The sequence below is a fragment of the Ambystoma mexicanum genome, chromosome 2p, assembly GCF_040938575.1.
Source record: "Ambystoma mexicanum isolate Mex_15411 chromosome 2p, UKY_AmexF1_1, whole genome shotgun sequence".
NCBI lineage: Eukaryota > Metazoa > Chordata > Amphibia > Caudata > Ambystomatidae > Ambystoma > Ambystoma mexicanum.
In genome coordinates, this window is record NC_090923.1 from 1,132,902,954 (window position 1) to 1,132,925,371 (window position 22,418).

The window sequence follows — 22,418 nt, forward strand, 5'->3', positions numbered from 1 at the left end:
GGTGTGAATATAATTCAGGTGGCACTGGTGCATAAACCTTTTTAACCAATGGCATCCTCTGACATCAAACTAATCATGTGGAAAATTCCAATTCTGGTTGCGTTGACGTTTGCTCGCACATTAGCGGCAAAGGGCATGGTGGTTCTAAGAACCAGCCCAGTTTTTTTGCCTAAGGTTGTCTCAGCCTTCCACCTCAACCAAGAGATAGTACTTCCCATCTTTCCAAATCCCACATCTGAGGCTGACAAGGTTTTGCATTCTCTAGATCTGCGCAGGTCTATATTATGTTATTTAGACAGGACCAAAGAGTCCAGGAAGTCAGAATCTGTGTTTGTCACTTTTGGAGGCTCCTCTCCAGGGTCACAAACTTCCAAAGCATCAATAGCCAGATGGATGGTAGCAGCTATTCTGAATCTTAAAAAATGACAGGGTAAATAGCCACTGACAGTAATGCATGCACATGCTGTCAGTGCTAAAGCCACAGGAGTCGCTTTCCAAAGAAAGTGCTGTGGGATGTCATAAGTAGGCTGCCACATGGGCGTCACCTTTGACCTTCTGTAAACATTACTGCCTCAACACTACTGCGAGGTCAGATGCAGTGTTTGGACAGGCAGTACTAAAAAAACTGTTCTCCAATAATTCATAATAAATTGGTCGTCCTCCCTGAGAAATGGTCTGTTGGAATCGGCCATAGAGTATGGAGGAAAGGGGACAGGACGTAGATATAATAAACAGTTACTCACAATATTGACTGAAGTACTCCTATTCAATAGTCCCCTTTCCTCCACAGGACCCACCACCATCCTCCTAATTAAAAGATCTAGCAGATTAATCTGTCTCATGGTCTGATGCTACAAAGATGATTAAGGCGACGCACCGGAGGGTGGAGCTAGTGGGGTGTGGTCACACTCGTGCCTCCACACGCTCTAAATTTAAAGGGGAATAGCATTTTTGTGAGGCAGAATGGTTCCGGTCCCGTACCAAGATGCCCATACAGTATGGATGAAAGGGCACTATGGACCAGGAGTACATCAGTCAGTCCTGTGAGGAACATTTTATTTATGCACCATTATATTGGGCGAAATCATTGTCTATTGATTAGTTACAATAAATTCCAGTTTTCCAAAGCAATTTTTGAATATTGTTTATGTTCCCTGAGTACAGGTTAATTTATGTCACTGGGCCTCATTACAGGTGAGGCGGTAAGGGGTTAACGGCGCCGGTAAAGGTGCCGGCGCCGTTAACCCCGTACCGCCTCATTACGAGGTCCCCTCGCGGGACCCGCTCTGGACATCTGGTCAGACAAGTGTCTGTATTTGATGCTGCACATAGTTGATTCTTGGGGATCAATAAATCCTGTCTGTGTGTCTTGTCCCATTTCTTTTTTGCATTTTTTATGAGTTTTCTGAATCTGGTTGCGATTGGCTCAGTTTCAGTCATATACTCCAGTTCCTCAGATTTGCACGTATGGTGGCAAAGATGATTCCTGACAAAAACTGCATGGGGACTATAGTTGCTTGCATAGGAATTAGTTGATCTTACCTTTCTCTGATTGAATCGTAGGGAAAGAGGCAATTCAGGACAAGGACATTGCCGTTTTCCAGCTATCCATGTTTTGCTATGTCAGTTTATTCAAATAGTGTAGTCGACAGTGTCGTACATCACAGAGAAATCTAACAGACAGTGGCCTCCTAATTAGTGTCAAATGATTCAAGGATTTCCTTTCACATAAGCAATATGTTATAATATTATATGATATGGTATTTATAACGTGCCTATACACAAGTGTTTCAAGGCGCGAATACAATACGTTGGATTTAGTATTTGTAGGAGGATTAAACCCTCACATGCACATGCAAATCTTTATTGACCTCCTCTCAGTCAATCAGAATTTTTAAAGTGCAGTCAATAACTACTGGTATCGACTTCTTTCTGAACATTCTTTCTTCAAAAGGCAGAGAGAGAAACAACAATGCAATTTCCAGTCAAGATTCTTCTCAACAAGACACTTCCTTTTCTGGGAGGACCTTTTTTGCTACAATATGCTATTTATCACATGAAAGAGAAAGCTAAAGCATTGGAAAATGCTTATACCTTTTTATAGCGAAACTATGTACTTTCACATGATAGCTAATGAATGCTCATGTTAAACCTGTTGCAGCTCAACCAAGTTGCAATTCAAATTGTTAACTCATGAAGACAACCATGTTAAATACTACAAAATTAAACCACATTAAATTTACTAACTCAGTTTGTCTATTTACTTTACTCACTTTTAAAGTAACTTTTTTTACTTCACCACCAAAATTCAAAAACATCTACTGCAACTACCACCATGTGCTAATAGCCTTACAACCTCAGGAGGGGTCATGTCATTATCGCTGTGGATAATGACCCTTTGCAAACTTATGGCCATAACTTAGTGGCAGGCCATTAACCTGTGATAATTACTCTCCCTCAGTCTATAAGACTATATTATCTTTAATTTTGAGGAAATGCAGTAGTTTGGTACATGCATCTTGATTCCAAGAAATTCCCCTCTATCCGAAAGGAATAGTGTTGTCAAGCCTACAGATTACTGCTGTTTGTGTGCAGTGGTGATCATTGACTGACAAGGCTTAAAGTTCAATGCATATAGTTTATAGATATCAATAGCAAGAAGGGAAAATGGGCGGCTTGGACTGTTTTTGGGGTCCCAGTAAGCTGCCTTGTTATATATTTCTGCGTTTCTCCTAGTATGCATTCTTGGAAGCCCTTAATATGGCATCCAGTTTAGGAACACACTGCATGGTAGAGGGTGTAGTATCTGTAAAGGTGGAATTTCAGAGCCAGCCATGGGGAGGCTTCTGAGAGGCCAACCTATTTTAGTGAACAGAGAAAATACAATTCGGTCTAGCCAAACTCAATCAAGGTAGTGCAGCAAAGCAGTAAGGCTTAGACTAAAGGAGATATAGGGGGTGATGTAGTGGTGTGCAATAGCACCTGGTTGTTCCAAGTGCTGAATGGGATTACCAAAGCAGATGATCTCAGGCCCAAATAACCGGACAGACCCAAAGACTATGACAAAATACTACTTTATTGTCAGCTCAATCAAGTAGGGAAAACTTGCAAACAAACAGTTTGCGCACACTCAATGCATTTCAGTTATGCAAAAGGTTTTATACCTCAATGTACGTCACCTATGATGTCATCATGCATGGCAGACAGTAAAAACCTACTGGGTAGAGGGATAGGTTAGGGGAAGTATATACATATAGTTTATATGAGTGTTATTATCATCATTGGATGCCTCTTATCTGGTAGGCACGCCTTGAACCACCTCTAAGTAGGTAAAATACAGATATTAACATAATAACAGCAACGGATAGGCCCATGCAGCAATATATGGTCCCCCAATACATAGGGACTCATGAATGGTTGGCTCTCTCTTACCAACCTAGGACATTCAGCTTGTTAGCAGCACGTAAACAACGAAACCCAGGTGCAAGAGAGCAACGTCAGACAACTGCCCTTCTTAGCTAATTAGCTTACCAACTCTCATCAGTTAGACCCTAAGCCAAGGCGTCTTCTTTATAGTTGACCTTGCTGACTGTTCTCTTCCTCAGAACTTTAAATGGAGTGAAGGTACATCTGGAGCTTCTGGTCATATACCACATGTGAGGAGACCACGATTTTGCCCATTCTGCCCTTTCAATTAAATCTATTTGATTCAATTATATTGGGTACTATTACTTCTTGGCCTCTGGCGACTTGGTTGCTCCATCCTTCATGTGATTTCTATGTCTTTAATTGTACAATATTTGGCACTCGTAAATGTTCACTCTTACTTATTTGAAGAGAAATATATCCGACGTGCCTGGCACTTCGACTCCTTTTTTGCCATGTAGTTGCTCTTGCTGCGGCATCCTTAATTTTGAGCCAAACGACTATCAATGTTCTGCTCAAATTTGTATTTCAGGGCCTGTCAGCACTGCAGCCTTGGTTTTCTTTCACGAGGCTTCTCATTTACTGTTATACGATGTTGATGTCCATTTTCTCAACATGGCTGCTTTACTCACGTTCTATTTCCCAGCTCACCAATGGTAAAGATCTGCACTATTCAAACTGGCAAGAGCTGTCCAATCATGGACATCCTCTTGCCCCACATCTCCCCAGCAACAGACATACCCTTGGCTGGACTATGGATTGGGACTACACAGTCCCATTACCCACATCCGGGGAATATGCTAACCCAGTCTCTTTGCCCAGGAAACTCAAATGTTTGCCTGAGAAAGAGCTTAGCTTATACGGCATTCCTGACATGAAAGGGCAGTAAGAAGGCCAAAGGACAAGATGACCAAAGGACAGGGAAAACAAATATGTAGCACCACTATTTTGAGTATTAAAATTTTTAAAAACACAGTAGAAAATATCTGCTGCCACAAGCCTGTCTTGGACATATCACAAAGGTAACACAATTTTATTAAAAGAAGACACAAAATGGACAGAAAGTACCCCTGCAGCATTTCACTGTAAGGTGATGGGTGCTGCATAAAGGCAATAATGCAAAGGGAGACAGATACCCCCTGCCCTGGTAGTCTTATTAACTGACCAGTGCCACCAAACAGATGAGCTAAGCAATGAAGGGAAAGCAAAAAGGCTTATCATCTCCAAACAACAGGACAGGAATCAAAGTATAACAAAAAGCTGTAGGGTTACATTGATTTCAATGAAGGGAAATGTGAAAAAAGAAAATCTTTGCTTACAGCGACTTTCTGGCATGCTTCGGGTACTGCTTGTTAAAGATTAAGCATTCATCGCTGGAGTATACCTTATATCCCCGAAGATACATTAGCAGATTACTGGGCATGGACAGAAAGGCAAGCTCTCTAGCTGGGGATGGTTTTTGCTGTATGTTAAAGGCAAACTACCTAACCTTTGCTCTCTGTCTACCTCCACAGAAGGGATGTCCATTAAGATGTTCTTGCGTGGCCGTCCGATTACCATGTACATCCCATCGAATATCCAGAACTACGAAGAGCTGAGGATGGAGCTTCCGACGGAAAGGCTGCAGCTCGATTGGGTGTATCCTTCAAGACTACCCACTAGGCCCACAGAGTTCTTCCTACTCTGTCTACCCAAGATCTTTCTGTTGTATGTCTCTTTCCCTCACTCCGTCTCTCCCAATGTGGCATGCTGTCCCTCACACACTCTAAGCTGTACCTTTGATAGCTCCTGCCAATCACTGCAGTAATCCAGTAGCCAAGAACCACCAGCACTATTTGTGGCTTTGCAGTTTCTAGAGGAGTGGCAAAAATGGTGATTAACTTTATGGTGCACAGGTGGGTCCAGGAGTAAAGAATAACAACCAAACACTGTGTGCAAAGAAGCACTCCATCAAGGTAATTTTTCAAAGAGGTCAAATTCATGTGTTGATATAGAAACACTAAATTATCTTAAGACTGGAGACCTGGTAAATACAAAATAAAAAAATCCAAAGGTAAAAATCCCCTTAAATAAGATAGAGAAATATCCAAAGTGTGGCGGTATCCCTTATGTAAGCCCAGATAATTCATGCCAGTCCACTCTTAGGCCTTGGTTTATTCTGTGCTGATGATTCTAGAGGGAGAGGTTATCTGGTTTACCATCAACGGGGCAGCTCTCTCGCCTTAGGATAACATACCTAGCTCTCGGCCGCTTAAGTTATACACTGGAAACAAAATCAGATGTCCATTTTACTCTCCTCTTTCGGATGAAAGTGGACCGGCAATAACACATATCTGGTGTGTGAGGAACTGACTCGTAAATTAGAGACAGGTAAAGAGATATATCCCTGCAGTGAATGCTGATGGAAATATTCCATCTATCCAGTGACAGTATTCAGGCTTAATCGTTACCTTGGGCAAGCTCGATACTCGGGCTGAGTGTGCCTAACCCCACTGTCCTTTTTGCAGCAGCCCCCACAGATTAGACTAAGCCTTACATTCATGGTCATCCAGACAGCTTCACAAGGAGAATTCATGTAAAGGTGTGTGAGTCACACAGTAGGCAGCTCAAAGGGACCAAACCAGTTTGCCCTGTTGGGTGTCAGGTGCTCATTCTTCACAGCCCTTACCTGGAAGTTGTCCAGAACTTTGGCAAGTTGCGATCACTTGATTTCCTGCTCAGTTCCATTCTGCGAGCTGACAATTCATTTTACGCACCACAGTTGAAATATGTGTATAAAGCGTTCCTTGGGTGTATAGTCAGGTTACATTTCTCCCCCAACCCCTGGATAGCTTGAATGAGTCATAGCCAAATGGCCTCAGGTTTCGTAACCTAGAAACAAGAATGAAGAAGAAAATGTGTGCCATTAATATTTTTGAGAACTATGAGTTTTCTTCCATGCTTCCACTGCCCTCGATTTTCCCCTGTTGTCTTTCCTGCTTGTTTCTCAGGGCTGCTCTCTTCATTCTTTCACTCTTGGGGTCTCTGCAGTCCGTGCCCAGAGCTCTTCTGTCCTTCCTTGACCAGCACCTGTCCTCAGATATGGCTACAGGGGTCGCGACTCTCGCTCCAACTTATATGTTCTGGCGTCGGGCGAGGTGGTCTACTTCATCGCCTGTGTGGTGGTGCTCTACCACGTGCAGGAGAGGACCCAACGGCACTACCTGCGACATACTGACTGTGTGCGATGGTGAGGAGTGGGTATGACAGGGGAGGGTAGTGAGGATTGTGAATGGGGACCAGATATTACTGGTGGATATGGTTAATGAGGTTGAGGTCCTTTAAGACAACACTATTAGCAGACATGGCAGTGGCTTTCATTCTTTTTAGTTTTAGAAAAACAGTATATAAAGCTGTTGCATAAAGCCACATTAAAGCAGTGGTCTTCAAATTGTTGGGCTACCTCCCTTGGGGGGCCCAGAAGATGTCCAGGGGAGAGGGGTGCAAGGATCTTTTAAAAGGGTGTAAGGTGACCGATTTTATTAGAACATATAAGAAATTCTAGAGTTGAGTAGAACCCTGCAAACAATTTTTTTACTCAAAGAGTTTCATTGTAAATGTTTGGAACGTTATTCTCTAAAGGATGTACTCCAAATCCCCATCCCTTTCCTCCATACTAATAGGATGTCATCTGGAATGGTACAGGATTGGCACATGGTTTAGAGCAGAATTGAAAAAGAAGCGGGCATATGCTTATAATTGGGCACACTGCCCGCTCCACCCCTTTCATCATTTTATCTGACTGGGTAGGGACCTAGAGCTCCACGCAGAAGCTGCATTTCATAGTGGCTATATTATTGGTACTTTCTTTGGGCCACCCTGGTGCCTATACCCTGTGACTGTTTGATGAAGCCCTGTGTGTCTTTTTCACAATGCATTTCCACTTCAGACCTGCACACACTTTGTTTAGAATGCCTCTGCACTGATCATGGCTGGGCCCTCTGCGCTTCTTGCTATTATGTTTCAGGTTTATGCTGAGGAAGCTGTGAAATAAATTAAAGGTCTTCCACACTCTCCTGCCACCGCACGTAGTAGTCTTCAACAAGTCATGGTAGCTAACTGCTCTCTTCATGTGGACACAGTGGCATTGGGACACATTCCCAGCATGAACCGAGATCAAGAGAGGTCCCACTAACCCTTTTCTGGGCTGCAAGGAAACATCTACCCTGTACAATGTTGTTGTTCCCTCTGGAGCTTTCATAGGTTGTCAGGCCTCCTCCACTGCAGTCATGTCCGAGATTCCTCTGGGGGCAAACCAGAGCTGCTCGGCTGCCCTCACCAGGTCTGATCATGAGGTCCTGCTCATGGCTTACCAGTCACCCCTGTCCATTGCTACGCCATGCCACCGCTCTGGTAGAGGTCTCCTGGATCTTGTCCTGGTCCGTAAGGTCACTGCCAATGGTCCTGGTCCCAAAGTTCCTTAAGAAACTAGTAAAGGCACTCATCTGATGAGACCTATGGCAGGGGTGCTGTGTCAGCAGCGTTACCTTGACCTAATCAGTAATCTAGTCCCTCCAGGTACTACAAGGGAGAAAATCGCCTCAGACTCTGTATGATTTTTAAACTGCACGCACTCCCACAGTCGGTTAAATATCCAGGGCACCAGCTACAGTCCCCTCACGTCACCGCATTGACAACTCACCTCACCCATAAATGTTTGTTTGGGCCACAAGATGGCAGACCAACACAAAGCAAAGTTTGCAGGGCTGGAATACAATCCTCAGCTGCGGAGGGGAGAGCAACGTGTCTGCATAATTTGGACTTGGCCTCTGACCTGAATATCTTAGTCTCTCCACTGAGGAACCTAAAGCCCACTCATACAGCCTTTATGTACACTTAGACTTGGACCAGGATCAAAAGAGTGGGAAAGGTCCGGGCTTCCCCATTCCGGACTGCTTGACACTGCTTGCTCTAATGGAGAGGTTTATGCCATCCCGGGAGGACTTGTTACCACCCCACAGTCCTTGCTTTCCATGCCCCCTGAGCCAAACACAGCCAAATAAAGGTGGAGTCTGACATATATGGTGGCGATTTTGGCAGGTCCAAATCTAGCACCTTCCACTAGGAGCCCGAGGAACTCTTGTTGACTAGATTTAGGGTCCTCATAGCCTCACCCATCATACATGGGTGTTCCTTGACCTTATCAGGGAAGTAATTCCCCATAGCTCTCAACCATTTATGTCGCAAAGGCGGGTGAAAACACCCGATTTTATTTTTGGCGGGTGAGAGGCACATTGAAACGAATGGGCGTGAAGTTGGCTTGGCGGGTGAGTCAGCTGTTTACAAGGCGTGTGAGTTGAGAGCTATGATTCCCCAACAGGTCAGAACCCCACGATTCCTTAACCGGATGTCTCTTCATTACACCTTGGGGCATGTGGGAGGAACGAGAAAAGAGGAGACTAGTTCCACTCCAAACCTCAGTCAAATTATTCCATGAAAGGATAGTTCAGGTGATGGAGTATCTAGGGCTTCAGTTGTCAGCATGCACAATTGTGTGTACCGTGTAAATCAGGTCAGGTGCTATGAAGGGAGTAGCAATCTCCTGTATTACCACGTAACCCACTGTTTTGTAATAACTGGAAGTTGCAGCAGACAATATGCCCAAAGCCAAGGAAAAAACCCCAACAGAGGGAAAACCTTGTAGTCTTGATGGAGTAGACTGGTAACAATCTTGGTGTAGATGTCAAATGAGGAGCAGCTTGGAAAATGGGACCAACTGCACCGGAGAATGGAAAGGAGGAGGAACGGGACTGGAGAAACGGAATTAAAGGATAGTTCCGGGCCTTTTTTTTTATTGTCCCTACGGTTCGGCCATGTGTTTTTAAGCATAAATCGGTAGATCGTAGAAAACTTTCCTATGGACCTTACCCGACTTTTCGTCCATTAACGCACTCGAAATCAGCCGCCATTTTCTGATAATCCTATCATTTCCCCCCATCGACCTGGCTCACCTGCTTTTGCGGCACTAAATCATATCCCCCGCCCCTGAAACAGACTTTATCAAAACATTCATATTCCCCGCCTCGATCCGTGACGTGACTGTGCTGCGTAGGCAAACGCGCCCAGGCGTCTTCTACGCGACTCCACACAGAACCCGGAAACCAACACAGATCAGCTCACAACACAGCGCGCCACAATTCGGAATATGAAACTGTACTTTTAAATCAAACCGCAAGATTGTAAATTTGGTAAAGTACATTTATTTGACATCAAATGTTTAGAGAATATTCAGCGATTTGCATTTTTATTTGCTCACGTTCCAAAAAGTTCGTTTTGAGGCACGCAATGTTCCTTTGCTGTACACAGGGTCTTAGATCATCTCACAATACAGCGCCACAATTCGGAATATGAAACTGTGGTTTAAAAGCAAACGGCAAGATTGTACATTTGGCAAAGTACATTTATTGGACATCAAATGTTTAGAGAATATTCAGCGATTTGCATTTTTCTTTGCTCTCGATCCAAAATAGTTTGTCTTGAGGCAAGCGATGTTCGTGTGCAGTACACAGGGTGTTGGTTTACGATAAAATAAGCTCTTCGGTCGCACTGATAATCGCATGGCTGTTCCAACAACGAGGCACTAGGCCACCACAACGGTCTGTATGTTGCATCTAGCCGTTAGTACCGCGTAAGGGCATACTTGTACTTGGCGATCGTCCCATAAAATGGTCAGGGTGGTAACGTTGTTCACGCGGAGAAGCAACTGGCGGTTGTAAAAGCCATCCGCCGGTGTCTGGTACTCGTGACACATACAATAATGAAGGATGTACCTGTTTTAAAAACATAAAAAATGAAATTAGTCTCACCATCAGATCTTTATTAAAATTATTCATTTTATATATTAGGTCGGGAAATTATTTCATAGCTAGGACAGTGCAACTGGGTATTATACGTCAAGGGGGGGCTGTAGGATACTGAGACAGTCCCCCAGTGCAGGGGTTGACAGGGAGGCAGTGCAGGTGGAGAGTGGAAGGGCCCAGGACCGAGGTCGCAGACAGTGGACCAGTTGTAGCGGGGGAGAGGGAGAGAGAAAGCAGAAGCAAAGAGGAAGGTTTTGAGGTGCTTCCGTAAAAGGAGATGGTTCTCCTCAAGATAGTGCGCGGTACAAAACAATATGCCACATAGAACGAACAAGTACAACTTAACCCGTCTTTAAAGCTACTGTATAGTAATTAAATTGCGGTATAAACTCATCTAAAGAGTTACTTACATTATATTTGCATTTTCCATTGTGTCTGTGCGTAGGGCAGCCACGAAATACCACTCCTTCTATGCCGACGTTATTTCTTCTAATGAACGAACATTAAATGGCTTTCGTTTCTGAAATTATATTCATTATCGTTTCTTACGTTATTGCCCCACACCCCCAAAAAGAAGTCTTTCGGGATGGTCCCGGCCTGTCAAGGTCAAATAACAATAGAACCTTATACTGAGTCGTGGGCCATTCCGGCACCCGAGCAAAAAATCAAAGCAGCTGACCTTCACTTTGAACGAGCACACATTCCTAGTTAGCTACATTCAGTGTAAGGCCATCTCACAGGACTTGAAATTTACACTCCATCTTTGCATTTTGTCTGCGTGCATTTTCAGCCCCAGAGAACCATAAATACGGAGACATTCTATATTTTTTGAAAAATGATTTATATTACTGTTTGGTTTAATTTAATGCGCAAATGAACAAGGTTGGATAGACACATTGCATGTACACTGAGCAATCACTTTTATTTACACAATACATAGCTACACATATTTAATGGGCCTGCAACATGAGGATACTCGAGAGAACAGACAATCAAATTACAATCATTTAAACCGTGATGTGTATTTCTGAATGAGCTCTGCTTTAGGTGGACATGGAACAGAGGCAATGTTGGGTGGCAATGCAGTTTTCCCCTGCAGAGGTTCGTTCACAACTCCATGTATGTGCCTATCTAGGACATCAACAATAAGTCTCTCAATAAACTCATATTGCATATCCTGAAACACTGGTTTGATCACCCATTGTTTACTTCTTTTAGTGAAGGCCCTATTGTAGCGAAGCGTCCCTAAAGTTCCGGTCGTCCTACTTTGTTGACAGCCAACATTATGGTTATGTGCCAAGACCGCTAGAAGAGTCCGATTTATCATGCCCTCCATGCCAAAATGCAATCGTTTTGGCCTGTACTTTAGGCACATATTGTGGAACACCTCCAAATCTCCTGTGTGGCAGAATTCCGTGAGTCCCCTCAAATCTCTTGTTATAGTTTTATCAAATACAATCTTTTCAATGGCTTTGTGAGTGGGTGATGAAGGAATCAACCACTTCTTCTTCCGTGCCTCCTCTGTGGACAAATGGCCATGTTCACAATTGTGGAAATGTTGGTTTGTGGTCCAGCGGTGAACGTTGCTACAGTGTAGCATTACTGACCGCCATTTTTCCAGTAGAATTTCCAACGACCCTCCACATGTTTTTGAGCTCCACCAAAGATGGTTGCTGATTGACTTGGACCACTGTGAAATACCTTGCATATCTTTTTTTTTACCTGCAGTCGACATTTTTTTATTGATTGTTTTTGCAAGATGCCAAACGTCAAATTGGTGATTTATATTTTTGTACTCTTCTCTCGTGTCTGTCTGTGGCTATCAGGTCGATCACCATTCCCCGCGATTGTAGTTCTTGCAATGATGCTACAAAGCCAACTTTCTCCATGGCCACTGAGGATGTACTTTGTGACACCTGCACGACCACCGAACTCACAATTTTCTTACTTTCCATGTCCTGAAAGTGGTAGGTGCAGTACTTGGCTGAAAATCCTGGGCTGTCGCACTGTCCATCACCGGCTAGCCTGAACCGTTTGCCCGCGAATGTACTATCAATAGACATTTTTTCCATTCTCCAAGCTTCGCTAATGGCTGGAAATAGATAATCGGTTTGGTATTTGTAGAACTGAGTTTTCGCAATGAAATGGATTCCCACAAACTGAAAGAAAGACTCTAACTTTTTAAAACTTGAACCACTAAAAAGTGCAGCCGCTGCACAAAGTAGATTGCCTGCTGGCAGTTGCCCCAGCATGGGTTGTGCAGACCATGAGAAAGGATGATATTTTGTACAGGTGGCATGTATTTTAAGGTTAGTGCCTCGAATTGCACGAGTCACATTAATCAATGGCTCCCCACATACTTCCCCACCAACCGAATGCCCACATTTCATCCGAATAATAATATCAATCAAACAACTATCGAATACAATGAATTTGGCCTCTTTCCTTATACTGTCACTCTGCATCCCAGCTGGTTCGGCCTGTAACGTTGAGGACATGTCACTCACATGAAAGGTAGAATCTCTGATATCGTCTTCCGCTATGTTCAGTGATATTGATGGTGTTTCATTGTCGTCCACTTCATTCTCTTCCATTGCAACATCTGTTCCTTCTCCGGGGATGGGTGAATAAAACAATTTCTTCAACTTTCTCGCGGTCTTAGTTTTTGCGGGTGTGGATTCTGTGAATTGATCTCCGACTGCATCCGAACTACCAGGAGGACATTCACTATCAATGGCTGGTGGTGGTATAGCTCCGTTGTCAATCACTTCATATTCTTCCCATTGGCACGATGCATCTCCAGTCTCAAGTCCCTGCCAAAAGGTTTGACAAGCAACATCTCTCGTTCGCTTCACTGTCTGTGTAGATCTAGTTCGTACACCCACTCGCAACTAGAGGACAGATTGGAAAAGGGATGTTCAGTTTAAACACAAGTTACAGTATTGAACTATTAACAGTGAAAAACAACATAATATAGTGACCAGGACACTAACCTTCTTTTGCTTTCTTTTCTTTGAAACTTTCTTGCCTCGAACTTCAACATCAGGACGCTGTTGCTCCGACTCGTGTGTGCATGTCTCCACTTCCTCTTGCGCTGCAACGACTATATTTTCATGATAAGCACATCCATCACGCACTGACGCTCCATCGACTCCCTGAAACATAGAACTTTCATTAGTATGTATAATAATATTGAAAACACAAAATGTACTTGGGGACCAATACCCACGTACATCTCAATAGCAAAACACGAATGAACGCTTTGTGTAGAACATTCAAACGACAATTATTCACGCATTGTTGATCTAGTTAGATGGAACTGTCAAGATCCATACCTCGGGCTCCTCATAGACTTCCATTGATGATATTATTGAAGATGATGCTTCAGTAACTCCCTGAAACACAGTAATTGCATTAGTATGGTTTTCTATTTTGTTAAAAAGAACATAAACTTTGTGCAGGCGTCAACGGCTCATCTAAATAGACCTGCACAAATGATCAGTTGTCTAAAATAAATAATGGATATCTAAATATGATTCGATTTGCTCGATCGTTGGAAGTGTCACCACCCAGAGATCTGCATCAACTACTAGGGGTGATGTTCTTGTAGAAGAAGCTCCGTCATCTCCCTGAAACATAGTACTTGCGTTAATAAAGAAGGAAGTATAGCGGATGTAATCACGTCATATGATTTCGCTTGATCGAACTGTCAGTATCCATACCTCGAAATGCATAAGAACATCAAGGGACGATGTAACTGCGGTGCACACTTCTGCAAGCTGTTGCGCCGACCCGTAACTGCATGCTCCCCCTTCTTCTTGGACTAATGCTCCATCGACTCCCTGAAACATAGGACTTTCATTAGTAATGAACACAATATTGAAAAAAGAAGACACATAGGAGGGCGAGGACAGAAGGACATATCAATGGCTAAAAACGAAAGAAACATTGTGTGTAACAATCACGCTACAAGAATGCAAGATCTGATGATCTCCATCGATGGAACTGTCCGGAAACGTACCTCGAGCATCTGAGTGACATCAACGGTTGTCGTCAATGCGTTGGACTCCTCAGCATCTCCCTGAAAGACAGTACTTGCATTATTTTGGATAACAATAATTATAACTGAAAACAAAGACTAGAGGACGAGTAGAAGGGTGTACCATTAGGTAAAATAATTACACGATAAATTAAAACTATTGATTTACATGCCTAAAACAAGTCAGTGGCAGAATAGCTAAGTAAGATTACCCGATAGGCGCTTGAAGTGGCTGATGACTGCAATAACGACACGGATGGAGAATCTTCCGCCTTCATATTGAGTGGATACATAAATGGGGAAATTATTGTTAGCTAATGCTACACACTACCGCAAGGCCGAGAGATAAATACGTAAACTTGACTCACCAGTGGAGGGATGTGGACGAATAGAGTGGGAAATATCGGTTGAGAGCAATTTTCGCTTCGCTCGCGGTGTGTTCTTCTTTATTAGCAATGATGTGGAGTACATGTCTGAGCTAAAGTGCCTGCTGAAGATGCGGTATCGATCACCCCTCTTGTCCGCAAAGACTTCTAGGACTCTACTTTCAAGCTCAGACGGTGGATATCCGCAATATCGGACCCATTCTCTTATCTGATCTATTGTCTTAGGGAAAACATGCATTATAGTACCTTCAGATTTTTTATGGGTCTTCGAAGGGCAACCGCCAATGGAACAGGCAGGCATTGTGGAAAGTTCTGAAAAGTAAAGATCAACAATTCTCTATGAATACCAATGTGTTAAAAAATTAAATGCCACATAAAAGGTTCAATGCAAGGTTCGTTTTGGTTTTTGGAACTATACACGTTATTCACATGCGGATAAGTATTTGAATAACTTTAAAAAAATAGAAAAATAATTTGACTAAACTCAGAACATGTGACTAGTTCCTTGCATGTACTGTCTTGAACGAAAAGAAATTGGACGCAAAATGATTATGGTACATGGCCTTACCTTGACGAACAAACAGTTAGATGCAGGGATCAGAGTAGTTTCTTGTCGTAGAACAGGGAGCAGTTCACAGGTTGCAAACTGACGAGTTTCCTCGAAGTGGTCACGGAAGTTCACAGAGACGAAGAGCAGATAACCAGCACCTTCACGGGTTGACTAGCAAAGCGCAAAGAAGTTCTCATTAGAAATATGAAGTGGGTTATAAAGAATTCGAAACAGGGGTGTGTTTGTGAATGAATGACGTGTATATGTCGTGGCATTATGCGGTTTGCAGGGGGGCGTCCAGCGTGAGGGGGGATGCTTGGCAGGAGACACGGGGTCTGGAGGTAGACATGGGAACAACAACCCATGCTCTATAGACCACTTTGAAGTGTACATGGTCTTTGGCACCTCTTGGCCTTTATCGCTCCCTGACAGCTCCACTTGCCAGCACAAGTACCCCGGTGCGAACTGCCTTTGATAGGGTGTGGGGTGGATTGGGGCGGTGGTCGTGCAGACAAGACACAGGAAGACTCGTGAATGGAGACACACTTATGTGGATTGCAGGGGGGCGTCCAGCGTGAGGGGGGATGCTTGGCAGGAGACACGGGGTCTGGAGGTAGACATGGGAACAACAACCCATGCTCTATAGACCACTTTGAAGTGTACATGGTCTTTGGCACCTCTTGGCCTTTATCGCTCCCTGACAGCGCCACTTGCCAGCGCAAGTACCCCGGTGCGAACTGCCTTTGATAGGGCGGGGGGGTGGATTGGGGCGGTGGTCGTGCAGACAAGACTCGTTTGCCGCAGGGCCTCACCAAGGAGAGGCCATCTAACTGCATGTAAGATGCAGGCTGCAGGATCTAGTACATGGAAGGCAGGGGGGTGAGTTTATAAATACCTCACCCTCCCAGGAGAATATATGGGTGCAGTTCACCCTGGAGACCCTGGATGCCTAGGCAGTTAGTCAGCAGCAGGCTGGCCTGTGGTGGCAAGGCGGCACGGGCCAGAGGGGGTCATCTCTGTACCCGGTGCCCAAAAGGATGATTTATTATGATCAACTATATTGATTATTTACCTATAACCATGTTTTGCATCAACAAAATCCAACAGCCTTTTATTGCCAACGCTTGAACAAAGTGGTGTGGTAAATATTTTTGGGGGAGGAGGCAAGGCCGGGAGGCTTGATGCCAACCCGCAAAATAACATATGTATGTCTGCTGCATATGGGTTCAACGGTTATGTGGATTGAAGGTGGGCGGCCAGCGTGAGGGAGGATGCTGGCCGGAGACATGTGGTGTGACAAGACAAGGCACAGGAAGACTATTCAATGGAGACACACTAGATTCATTTAAAAAATCAAAACAACCATTGTTAAAATATATGTTGGGTTTTATTTTAGATCTTAATTTCAATTGAACATAAATAATAAACATTACACATTGTAAAGTTCCGGTTGCAGCACATCCAGGGAAAATCCGCGGTATTGTCCACTGTCGCTGGGGAAATGTTGTCTAATGGCAAGTACCGCACAGGCAGGTATTACTCTCCGAACGCGGTGTCCGAGCCTCCCGTGAAGCCACCAAGTGAAGCAACGATAGGCCACCAGCCTGTACCACCTGTGAAAAAGAAAGATGCAAACTGTAATTAAAAAGACAAAACTTTCTTATCACTGTCGATTCAGGTAAAAAATGTCATTCTACTTTGAAAAAAATTCTACCTAGAAAATGCACAATATGGAACCAATTTACATGCATTCGAATGATATGTAGATGTAATTTTATATGTGGGAGACGACCATGAAATAGTAGTGGCATCACTGACATCACAACCAGAGTATACTTACTCGTTACTCGGATTACGCGGACGAACAGTGCTGCGAAGTTCGTGCATAAGCACCATCATCATCCTCAACACGGTCCGTGAGAGGCAGGCTTCCCTGAACTCTGGCAGCTCGGTGATGCATTGCGGACTTGGCTCGCCTTCCGAAATGTAGGCCAAGCACCCGGAATTTTCACGGCAGCAGCAGTTCTCCTCCTCAGTTGGCATTAGCTCGCACCGATTGCACGTGCACCAGGTGGAGACGCCGTCCATGCGACATGGTCCAGGCTCTTCATCCGTTGACTGGTCCTCCCAACTGCCGTCCGAATCCCCATCGTTTTCGCGTGCTTGCCTTTCCAGTAGTTCTTCCTCGGTGTACTCGGGCTCGTACATATACGGCATTATTGTAGCCATTGTGTGGTAAAGAAAGTAAAATAATTTACAGAGATGGTACAGGTGTTCACAAGGCCTAGAAGCGGCGAAGGTAGCTGACCAGAGCACAGAAACGAGTCACAGAATACTCAAAGTAACACAGAGAGAGGAATGGAATCGAAAATCTGCTGCTGTGTGTTGTGAAACGGTGTGTTTATACTTATTGAGGAAAGAGGCGTCCTGCCATTTCCATGGCGACACGTCATTAACTGAAGCGCAGCGATTGTTGACACGAAACGTGCTTTGGCGTTGGGAAATGGGCGGTACGCGTCTGCTGATGTCAGGCTCAGGGGTGGGGGATTTGATTTAGTGCCGCAAAAGCAGGTGAGCCAGGTCGATGGGGGGAAATGATAGGATTATCAGAAAATGGCGGCTGATTTCGAGTGCGTTAATGGACGAAAAGTCGGGTAAGGTCCATAGGAAAGTTTTCTACGATCTACCGATTTATGCTTAAAAACACATGGCCGAACCGTAGGGACAATAAAAAAAAAGTCCCGGAACTATCCTTTAAACGAAGGGGAGTAGAAACAGGGAGCAGAGCAAGTTACAGAAGTAAGGACATCAACGAAGCGTCATAACAGAAATGCTAACCTGAGCAATTGAGAGGCGAGGAATTTCCGGCGGCTTGTTGTTTAAAGCACTGAAAAAGAACTGAAGAAGAGTCGCTGACGTGGTGATGTAACGTAGACGTCTCAGCCTTTCCCGGCGGCCATCTTTGTGTGTTGGCAAACTAGCGAAAGTAAGGCAGGACGCTGTTGCCATACAGACCATTGGGGTGTTCTATGTGTTTTTTGTCACATGACATCATTTGCCCTTTCATCTCCTGTTGAGGAAAAAGTGTTGGAAGGGGTTGAAGCAAGATTAAAGAGGAATTTCCCTCCAGCCAGATGTGCAAAAAGAGGCAAAACGTTCTGGAACACCCCTAAAACAGTTACACTGACCAAAAGAAGATTTGATGCCAGGTTTAGGCTCCTACCAGGACAGCAAATTGGCCTGGCTTTCCATTCACTGGCACAGTCTGCATTGATTTTGGAGGCTCTATGCAGTGTAGGCCCCCCTCCTCTTTCACCGCCTCCATTTACTGTGTCCCCACCTCAACAAAAGAGGCAAATCTCTGTACATGCTCCACAAGATGTTCTATAGAAGCAGCACACAGCATTTGCATCATGCTAATGCTGATGCCATTTTAGATGCTTGTAATCGGAAGCTATGGAAGCAAATAGGCTGGTTCGCCAATGACCCTCATTGTGTAAGAAAGACAATTTTTTGGCAGGTCTTTCTGAGGTTAAAGCAGTGTGTGGCAGGGTCAGGGATGTGACACTGTCAAGAGAATTGGGTGAGGGGAGAGGAGTGGGGTAAAAGGAAACCAATTTTCTAGCCCTCCAGATTACCTGAGTTTCTGCAGTGAGATTGGTACCATTGTCCCTGCCTCAATACCTATTAGCTTCTGTCCTGGGCTGGTCTATTTTTCTTCTTTTTCAGAACACATGAGGACCTGTGAACACCTAACCCCTTGTGATGCATGATAGGAAACCTGGAGCCAAAGAAGCAAGACAAAGTAGCTGGAGACCGGCACTGCCACACCCAGAATGTAGCTGGGGTGAACTGGGAAAACCCAGACCAGACCCAGAGGAATGCAGTCATGACCAGATTTGTAAAGGAGTGTAATTTTCCCTTCCCAAAAGGAATGCACCCAAACAACCAAACCAGAAATACCCCGGGAGAATGGGGATATAGCAGCAAAAGGACTGTGAAGGGAGACTGCGGGAGAACAGGGGATCCATAGAAATTCTCCCCAAACCCGATTGGATGCAAAACTCAGCAAAGCAAGGCGAGAATCCCAGGAAAAAGGAGCCGCCTGAGCACGATTGACTGTGCAGGAAAGGATATTTAAAAGGGGGCGGCCCAGTAGCCACCTTCAAGCCTTTCAGGAGGTTCAGGAGGTTGGGCTATAAAAACCCAGCAGGTGCAGAGGAGGGTGAAAGGCAATGGTGGCTGGTGAATTTTTAGACTGGAGGGCTATAAATGTTCCATGCAAATATGAGGGAGTGACCTGGCGTGGCGAGGGAGCCCAAACCAACCATGGGGTGTTTCCCCTGAGAACATTTTGTAAATAATGGGTTTAAAGGGTGCCCTTTTACAGCATACGTTCTGTGGGATATTTGGTAATAAGCCACACAGTTTCCATTCGATTTGGTAGGGTACCTTATGAACAAATCCAACAGATGCAAGCCAAAGACAGTGCACTGGCAAATTCTCCAATGCATTTTCATGATACCTTTTCCCACAATGTATGCCGGCATAAACACATTTGCAAGCTGGTTGTGTCCACACATTTCCATGCTGGGTGCACCAATATATGCCAGTATTCCCATGTAGAACATGCTCAATTTTGCTTTACAGATAATGGCAGTAATGATAATATAAGAACATATGTCTATGCTGGCTCTGTCAATATATCCAGTATCCACACGTAAGAACATACCTCTGCTGGCTTTGCCAGAAGAAATGTCATGCCAAAATAAGAAAACATATCCAAACTGGCTGCACTAATGTAGGCCAGTGTAGCTATGTAAGAACACTTAAACATGTTGGCTTTAACCTTCATGTCCAGTAAAAAATGCCATGCCACAATAAAGAAATATAGCAATACTAGCTGCAGCAAAGTAGACCAGTCTAGCCACATAAAAACATTTATCATTTATCATGTTTGCTTTAACCTTGAGGCCCAGTAAAAAGTGCCATCCCAAAGTAAGAAAAAACATTGGGTCTTTCATCGATTCACATTCCCGTCGTCAGGCTGCAAATCCTTGGTATAGTAAAGCAGTTTAGTTTATGCATACATTTAAAGCTGCTGTCACTTTAGTGCTCTATTAGAGTCATGTTGGTTTGTATTGCCCCACAGCCAATTGACAAGTCTCCCTTAGCTCTGCCCTGGAGGCCATCTTCATAATTCTTACTGCACATTCAGTGTTGGGTGGTGTAAGGGTGCAGAAGAAAGAGACTTGCACAAAGGTGGCATGTTTGGGTGTAAAGACTTGTATTCAAACCAGAAAGCAAGACAAAACCTAACTTTCTCAATTCCTAATAGGGGGTTTCCTGCCTCAACTAAAGAACTAAGGTGACTGTCAGGATGTCTGTCAAAGCGAAGTGTCCACCGTCCAGTGTCAAGAAACCTTACTTCTGTCCCTTACACTAGAAACTAAAAAATAAGGCAATACTGTTCTTGTCCCAGTAAAATGGCTCCCTTCTCCTGGGCTCTGGTTCCTGGTTGGGTGAAACAGTTCCAAATCTTAGAATAGTCTCTTTTCTCATAGTTATTGGGTGGAATGGCTTCCTTCCCCTGATAGTAAAGTTCCACAAAATACTCTCTTCATGGGCCAGGAGAATGCTCCCTTCTCATGACGTCCAGTCTCAGATAGCCCGGGGAATGACTCCTTTCCCAAGACCAGTAAAGTTCTACACAATACTTTCTTGGCAAGCCAGGAAAATGTCTCCCTTCTGATGTCCAGTGTCACATAGCCCAGGGGAATGACTCCCTTCCCCAGGCCTGTTGGACCTTACTGCCGGGCGGGATTACCAGGAGAAAGGCTTCCTTCTCCTGCTATCTTGTTATCAGTTCCTTCAACCAGGGGGAAAGACTCCCTTCCCCTGGTCTTCTTTCACTGAGCTTTCCTGTGCCGTGACACCCAAGCGTTATGGTTGCAAAGGGGTCTAGGGTAAACTGCTTGTGCCCTCTGGATAAGCCGCCCGCGTCCCCTCCAGGTCCCCCATGCCTCACTTTACCTTGCAGAGGGTTTCAGCACATTGCTGGGGCTTCCTGGGATGACAGCCATTCCATTCGGCATCTCCAGCAAATTGCTTTCCCACCGGCTGTGCAATGCCGTTCCTGGCTGCAGTGTCTGAACCCATTGAATATGTCCTTCTTCTCATTCACAGGTTTCATCTTTATTGCTCCATGGGACCAACTTGTCCCAGTACTGGGATAAAGTTAGATTCCTGTTGTTCTTCTTCGTCCCAGTACTTTCCAGGACCTTCAGGTATTCTGCCCTATAACATTACATAGGTCTACATCTACAAAGAGGTTAACAGTGGAAGGAGAGGTTACAGTATGTGGGGGTGTGATGTTCTCAGAAGGGCTGCACCCTAGATGGTTGTCCTTATCCCTAGAGGGGGAGTCCCTTCACAGGAGACCTTCCTGCATTAAACAGGGGAACTATCGGCTAGCAGCCTCACATGCCTTGTCTCATGGGAAAAGGCTCCCCTTTGGGGAGAAGTGGTGACATCTAGTGATTTGTCACAGAGGCCTCACAAAATCTCTCAATTTCTTTGATGATTTTTCCACTATTTCTGCATTTTGTCAGATATCCCTTAACTCTACGTGACACCAGGAACTTCCTCTGCCTGTCTGTGGTTTTTTTCCTGCTTTCTAGCTCCTCTGGAGATACCATTGCTGTGTCCTCTCTTTGAGGACTTGGACCCATCTGTGAGGCTGTGGCTGATACCAGGAAGAAAAGCCTTTTCAAGGCCTCTTCTACCTTTCATGTAAAAAATGTTTATGTGGAGGATCTCCACGACTACTGCCTCTACTTCTTGTCTTCATCCCGAACATGAAATCGGCGAATGTTGCAACTGTCAGTCGTTTTCCAGCTGGACTCTTCAAGACTGTCACTGAAGGTTAGTGAAGTGGTTAGACGAGGCTGCTGGAACCTCTTATACAGCCCCTGTCCGGAGCCAAGCTTCCCTCAGACAGAGCAGGGCCCTGGAACACACCTCTTCATCCCAGAGGTTGAGGTCCCACAATGGCACTTCCCATGGTAAAAGGGCAAAGAAGGATCATTCAATCCTACCTCGAGCTGCCACCTCGTCCATGAGAGCATTGACATCTTCATCTGTGGTCCCATCAGCAACGATTTCATCCAAGAAGGCTG

General features: G+C 44.6%; 1 protein-coding gene across 4 annotated transcripts in view; it reads left to right on the forward strand.

The window, feature by feature from the left end:
* The window catches only part of EML3 (EMAP like 3), a 743,130-nt gene that overhangs the window by 332,035 nt on the left and 388,677 nt on the right, over nt 1-22,418 (forward strand). For all 4 annotated transcript variants that reach the window (XM_069645189.1, XM_069645191.1, XM_069645188.1 and 1 more), the window contains 2 exons: nt 4,941-5,064; nt 6,506-6,655. In XM_069645189.1, coding sequence (XP_069501290.1) covers nt 4,941-5,064; nt 6,506-6,655 — 274 coding nt within the window. The remainder of the gene's footprint in view (nt 1-4,940; nt 5,065-6,505; nt 6,656-22,418) is intronic.